Source organism: Sinocyclocheilus rhinocerous, unplaced genomic scaffold, assembly GCF_001515625.1.
Source record: "Sinocyclocheilus rhinocerous isolate Xijiao unplaced genomic scaffold, SAMN03320098_v1.1 scaffold2613, whole genome shotgun sequence".
NCBI lineage: Eukaryota > Metazoa > Chordata > Actinopteri > Cypriniformes > Cyprinidae > Sinocyclocheilus > Sinocyclocheilus rhinocerous.
In genome coordinates, this window is record NW_015650705.1 from 611,781 (window position 1) to 619,086 (window position 7,306).

A 7,306-nucleotide genomic window follows, 5' to 3' on the forward strand; every position below is an offset into this window, starting at 1 on the left:
AAAACGTTCATTTTCTGGTTGTCATACTCTCATTAAGTTACACTTTTCATTTGCTCAAAAAGAACGTTAATGTCATCTTGTGCTTCAACAAAGTATTTCTGGCTAAAACTAGCTAACGTTAGCGTTAAAGTTAGTGAGTCCATGCTAACGTACAAACCTAAATAGCGAACTGTTCTCACGTCATGTACAGTGCAGTGAAAGTCAAAAACACATAAACGAAGGTCTATATTAGAGTGCCTCTCCATATTAATCTGGTCAGATGTAAATTAATTTAATCTTACTCTGCGGTATACGAATGGTGTTGATCCAGAATGTTGTCATTGCGATCGTGACGACCATAACATAATTCTCACGTTTGCATTGTGATCTGTATTTTTACACATTTATTTTAATATCTTTTATATATCCCTCCATGGCATATTTAAGTCTCACTTGAAGGTCCATTTGTGTCCCAAATTGATCAGAAACACCTCGGAAGAAGGTTTTCACTGACAGCTGTCATTGTAAGACAGTGAGCAACTCTGTTTGTTTGTTTTTTGTTTAGTTACTGTTTGAGCAACAGTAACTAAGGGGGGGCGGGGCTTACCGATAGGTCAATTACGAAAAGCAGTTATGAGATATTCACAATTGGGAGATATAAAATTGTAATTTGCAACATGTAAAGTTACATTGTGTGGTATAAAGTCAAATTGTTAGATAAAACATTGCAATTGCGAGAAATAAAATCACAGTTTGGAGATTTATTTTTATTCTGAGGTGGAAATGGCTTCCTTAAGGAGCTTCGATGATTTGTCAAATTCGCTTTTGAGTAGAAAATCAAACCTCCAGACCTCGAAAACCCGTGACAATGACATTCTTCCTTTGACTGTTTTGCAGTGGAGCTTGAGAAACGCATCGACTTTGAGCTGAGGGAGGGTCTGGTGGAGAGCCGCTACTGGTCAGCCGTGACGTCGCACACAGCCTATTGGTGCTCCCACGATGTGGCTCTGTTTCTGTTAACATTCATGTACAGGCCAAATGAAGCGAATGACATGCCAGAGGACAACCCCGAATCATAACAAACACGCATATGAACTCTGACACAGCACCACCCTTGATCGCTCCCTTAATATAGTTTAGACCTTGTTCACTGTGCATCAGAGATCCTGTCCTTGCCTTGTTTTCCCTCCATTTAGAAGCACATCCATGGAAGAGACTTACTCTCTCCACTACATCCCCCAATTAGGATTGGAAATTCTGACCATTCCCACCTTGCAGCGGTCTCTCCATATTGACTGATGTGTATTGACATTGTTGTGGTTGTTTAGTATGACTGACAAAGATCTGCTGAATTGGAGGTTCACGATCAGAAGGGTTTTTTGAGAAGTACATAAGATGCGTTTTCTTGCCTAAAAAGAATAGTTTTGAAGAATTTTATAATTTAAGCATAAATATTATGTTTATTTTAGATGATAAAACACAATCTGTATCACTCCTAAAAGTGGCCAAATATTGAGTAGTTAATTTGAAGAGAATAACCATTAGTAAACGTGGTTCAGCCAAAAATATCAATTCGGTTATTATTTATTCACCCTCATGTTGTTCCAAATTCATGTGATTTTCTTACGTCAGTGGAACACAAAAGGAGATATTTTGAAGAATTGTACTAGTTGTTGTTTACACATTACCAGTGTTCTTTTAGTTTAATTTATATACTATTATAGTTTATATTAATATTTTGAGTTAATTTTTTTTTTCATTTTAATTTTAGTTGTCATACAGTTATTTTATACATATTATTTTGTTTTTCAGTTTTAGTTAATTGTAGTACTTTGTTAAACTAATCAAATAAGAGCTGTAATAAAATAAGTTTACTTTTTATATTTCATATTTTATTTCAGCTATTGTTTATTTTATTTCAAGTAACATTTTTTTTATTTATTATTTTTACGTTTTTTTATTAACAATAATAGCCATGTTGGAAACTGAAGCTTTTAAGCTTAATAAATGACACAAAACACCATAAAGTTTCATAAAAGTGACAATATTCCAAGTCCTCTGAATTTAATGTGAAGAACAGATTGAAATTTAAGACATTATTCCCTAAAAATGTTTCCATCTGCCCTAGCTCTCCATTCCAGAGTCATGAGAGAAGTAGAAATGTCCGATTCATGAATGAATCTTTAACCGAGTCAGATGTTTTCAACTGATGTAGTTGACAAAAACCGCTCTGAATGATTCGTTCATGCATTAGACTGATCCAGTTACTGAGCTCAACTCACTGAATCTTTGATCCGGTCACAGCGTTTTAGGAGCACGTCATCAGTGAATAACCTCTGACCTTTCAGTCTGTTCCTGAACATATTTTCTAGCTTCAGAAGACTTGGAACATAGTTGTATGGACCACTTTCATGATCCGTTTTGCACATTGAAAGCCTCAGTTCCCATTTATAGTGAGTGGAAAGATCGACTAGAACATTCTTCAGAAATTCTCCTTTTGTCTTCCATGAAAGAGAGAAAGTCGTACTGATTTGGAACATCAGAATTTTCGTTTTTAGGTGAACTATTCCAGACATTCCCAGTCCTTTTCCTTCTTCTCCTTCTGATACATTTGAGGCATTAGTTTCTCCTCTGCACTCGCATGATACTGCACATTTGAATGCACTCTTTGCTATGATCACCACTGAGTTTTTGCTTTAACATGCATGAAGTCTGAATGTTTTCCACTGAGGCTGTTAGAAAAACTCCCTACAACTGGATCTCCTCTTAGTTCTGTCCAAACACTTCACATTTTGCATATGTGGCATTCTCTGCAGTCGGCATATCAAACATGTTACTCGTCATGTTGTTTCCTAATGTATTATAGCACTAATGAACCATATAGTCACAAAGACATTGCCATTTTGAAAGAACCATCATTTTTTTTTGTGTTACGCCCATGTTTTCTGTATTAATTTTGTATGATTTGTTTACAGTAATCCTGAAAAATTACACCCCCCATGCCTTTTTTACGACAACAAGAGAAAAGCACTTAACATTTCTCCTTACCTCACCCTTGAATGTGCCAATAAACTGAAGAGTGAGATCTTCAGCAGGCGTGTGGTCAGAGGGAAACGTCAGAACTGGACTCCAGCGTGTCTGTTCATGTTTAGCTTCAGTGAACACCGAGCTGTTCCTCTTTTATGAACCTGGTGTTTTTCATTAAAATTGATATCGACCGCCCGCTCCGTCTCATTCTGTTAATTGCTTTTAAATCCTGACTTTATAGGTAATATAGGGATCAACTAAGCACAGTTTGATGTGGGCCTTGATCAGAATAAATGGAAAACAACAGAATACAACTTTATTAATCCCTGCGGGGTGATTTAGTTTTAGCTATAAATAACGAGTCATCAAATGTGGACACTGGAGCTGTTGTTCTCAGTAGGGGGGTAGTGACCCAATAAACAGGTCAGCAATACAATAACATTTTAAAAAGGCAGGATACAAGTTTCCATATGTTTTGTTGTTAATGTCCTATATCAAAATAAACAGTATTTTGGTGTAAATCTACCTGTCTTTTGATAATTAATGCCCAATACTGATACAATATTTGGGGCAGTTTTTTTGTTATATGCATTAAGCTGGTAAATTGCACTTGCTTATGCATTTTCCCAAAAAAAAAAAAAAAAAAAAAGGAAGCTAATGGAACTTTTAAAAGTTTGGTGTCAGGATTTTTTTTTTGTTTTTTTTTAAGAAATTAATATTTCTTTTATTAATGCTTTTTATTAGATTTCTATCCAACTGTTTTCAACAATAAGGGGCTAAATGTTTCTTGAGCGCCATATCAGCACTGTGACACAAGCAATTATATTTTGGTATCATTGAGATACTTGCTGTTTGCTGTTTATTACTATATTTTGCATTTAATTTGATTTTAGTTTTAGTTTTATTTATATAATAACCCCACAATGAAGACTGGAGTAATGGCTGGCGAAAATACAGCTTTGCCATCACATAAATTACATTTTAATATATATTAAAAAAGGATTTAGGCTATTTAAATTATTTAGAAGTTATTGTTTACATTTGACTATGTACAATATTACTGTTCTACTGTATTTTTTTTTATTAAATAAAGCTTTGGTGAGAATAAGAGACTTTTTTCAAAAACATTTTAGGCTAAAAAAATCGTATCAACCCCGCTACTGTATATCATATTTTATTATATTATATCATATCATATATATCATATTTTATTATAACTAAATGTGATAAAAAAAAAATCAAATCCCTGTTTATCAGTTCATTAATATTTGTTTATAGTGATTCCAGGATTAAATAAATAAATCAGCAGTCCCTTATGCATCTCTGTGTTTCAACTTTTGTATGTTTGTGTGTGTATGTGTGTGTGTGTGAGAGTGAGTGTGTGTGTGTGTGTGTGTGTGTGTGTGAAGTACAAACATCAAATGTGCATGAAGTTGCTAGTTCCAATTGGTCAATAATAAATGCCCATTTATGATACAGCATGTTATTAGCTTGTATATATAATTGTTGTTCAGTTAGGTACACTGTAAGACAAATATGTGAAAAAAACTGAAAAGGTACTAGTCATTTTCTGCCAGGATGTTATCCATTAAGTTGTAACCCTGTAACCTTAAAACACAAAATGCAATGTGGAATTTAAAACGGATTGTTCGTTCATGTTAACAGTAGGCCTACATTGTGTCCTATTTTTACAGACTTTTGTGCAGCACACTAACTAACTACCAGTACACTGCTTTAAACTATACTTGTTGAAAATGTGCAGTTTTACTAGTTAATAAGAAAACACATCAAATATGTAACTGTTCAATAATTCAATGTTGTAAAGAATCAGATCATAAAGATGTTACCTATGTGACTTTTACAAATTAAGATATTTTATGTTTATAATATTTTTATGAACAAATAACATTTAAAAAAATATATATAGCTGAGATTTGAGTAATCTCGTTGCGTATTCTATGTAAATAAAACGCTGTTTTGTGTCATGGTTATGCAATGACGTCATCACGCAATGACGTCACAGCGTCTTTTAGCAACTTTTAGCAACAAATCGATCTGCCTTTAGCACCTTCCCCTGAAAATTAGTTAGTTGGCAACATTGCAAGCCGCTGAACTAGACGGCATGTTTGAGCTCAGCTGACTCAGACGCGTCTGTGATCCCTACAAAGGGCTCTCTCAGTAGGCAGCTCAGTATATAGTTTTCCCCGTGACTCGCCACACGCCCAGCAGTCACTCATTATTAGTTGCGGGGTAAAGATGGCTTGAGGCGAAGATAGGGACTGGACTGCTCTCCATCCAGGGCTCGAGGAAGGAAGAAAGCTACAGGGAGAGAAGGTAGTGCAGAAGGTGTGCTGATTCATCTGTTTATTCAAAGATTTGTGTGGGTTTAGGAATTCATAAAGTTGTTCTGTATTTGGAAACCTTTTAGAGCAACAGGTGAGCTGTTAAATAAACGTTTTTAATAAAAACATTTAACATTCAGACGTTAGTTGTTTTAAGAAATGGCGATTACATTTTTTGACCATATTTATTTACTCTGTTGTTCACAGTGGGGCTAGTTGTCACACTTGTTACTAGAGTGAATATTTCTCCATTTCTGTATAGATACATAACTTAAACTTGGCTACTATTCAGTTTTACTTCATTTTAACATGTAATTTATTCCTGTGATGGCGAGGCTTAATTTTCATCAGCCATTACTTCAGTCTTCAGTGTCACATGATCCTTCAGAAATCATTAATATGCGGATTTGGTGCTCAAGAAACATTTCTTATTATTATCAATGTTTGAAACGGTTGTGCTGCTTAATAAAATAATTAATACTAAAGTAATGTATACAAATAAATAAATATTATATATAACGCTACCACACTAAACGTGTCACACGTCTAAGTTGTCACAAAACAATTAATGAAACAACAGACATGTAAACATTAAACCATTGATTTGACCAAGAAATATTAATCGTTTGTATGAATTCTGTTTTGTAATGTTAATTGGCTCCAGCATTTCCTGTTGGGCACAGAAATAATTTTTTTGGTCATGCTTTGTGGAAACATTTACAAGGCATTGTGAAGATGAACATTCAGTCAGCCATCAGCCGTGAGATCTTTGTCCCAAGAGATGAAAAGTTACTGGTAGCCATTGAGGTGAGGAGGAGGATGAAGAAGAAAGGACTGTCCTTCCTCAATGCAGGTCGCAAGCGGGACTACTTAACTTACCTCTGCCTGTCAGGTAATGTGCGTCTTCATAAACTCGAAATATCTAAACTAGTTACTAGATGAATCGTTTGTTGAGCAGTCAGATGTTCTTGAAGTTTGATGGAGACATCAATGTTTCCATGTAGTTACTAACAGTAGACCAGCTCAAGTCCTCATCACTAAAGTTAAGAGGTATCGGGGCACGAGGCCGTTTGCTAAAAGGTCTCAATGGTCTGTGGAGCAGCTTCGCCAGGTCAATGGCATCAACCCTGATAAGGTGATCATCCTTCTAAATGCAGCTTTTATTTCCCAGTATGTTCCGTTATTCTGACTGAATGGATATTTTTAGGACACTCCTGAGTTCGACCTAGTGTTCAATCGCACCACTGATCAATGGGTGGCCAGCTCAGCTGCAGAGAAATGCATGTTTGTGCAGGTTCTCTATCATGCTTGTCAAAACTACTGGGAGGCCAAGCTTGCCCAAGCCAACACAGCGTCCCCCAGAGACCAGAAGATACCAGGAGCTCTGGAGAACAAGAAGAGCCCTGGTGCTCCAAGCCAAACTAGCTTTGTCAACTGTCAGCAGAAGCTAATGGGAGGTGAGCGGGCTTAGAAAGACAGATCACTGTATTGACCTCTTTGCAGAATGAACATGTATGGATGGAGAACCTAAGACCTGTAACAAAACAAAGCCCTGTTTTCTTTTCTTTTTTTCTCCATATTTCAGATTCTTGTTCTGTTAATATGGTCATCTATCGCTGCAAGATTTTTTTGAACAGAATGAAGAACAGTATGACTGCAAACCAGGGTCAGCCTCGGCGTGAAGGTAAGTAGGATTTTGTGTGTGTGTGTATTTTCCAAATTCATTGTGATCATGTTGCTGTCATATGGTTTTGAAAGTCATTTATACAATTTATACCAACGTTCAAATTGAATAATGGTGTAACCATCAAGTAAAAAAAAAAAATGTATTTAATATCTTGAAATCATGTATAGAATGTGTACACATTTTAATCAATATTTGAGTTTTTTTTATAAAATAATAATAAAAAATAAAAAGACATTTTATAAAATTTTATATACATTTTTTTTTTTTTATT

General features: G+C 35.3%; 2 protein-coding genes across 3 annotated transcripts in view; both read left to right on the top strand.

The window, feature by feature from the left end:
* LOC107712414 (phospholipase DDHD1-like) overlaps positions 1-1,666 on the top strand; it is a 36,736-nt gene extending 35,070 nt beyond the window's left edge. The window contains exon 14 of the mRNA XM_016517654.1: positions 877-1,666. Coding sequence (XP_016373140.1) covers positions 877-1,058 — 182 coding nt within the window. The 3' untranslated portion in view covers positions 1,059-1,666. The remainder of the gene's footprint in view (positions 1-876) is intronic.
* Positions 1,667-5,151: 3,485 nt separating this feature from the next.
* The window catches only part of LOC107712439 (syntaxin-binding protein 6-like), a 5,306-nt gene continuing 3,151 nt past the window's right edge, over positions 5,152-7,306 (top strand). The window contains exons 1-5 of one of the 2 annotated variants that reach the window (XM_016517698.1): positions 5,152-5,352; positions 6,073-6,240; positions 6,353-6,483; positions 6,556-6,805; positions 6,934-7,032. In XM_016517698.1, coding sequence (XP_016373184.1) covers positions 6,084-6,240; positions 6,353-6,483; positions 6,556-6,805; positions 6,934-7,032 — 637 coding nt within the window. In that variant the 5' untranslated portion in view covers positions 5,152-5,352; positions 6,073-6,083. The other variant, XM_016517699.1, reaches the window with a different exon arrangement.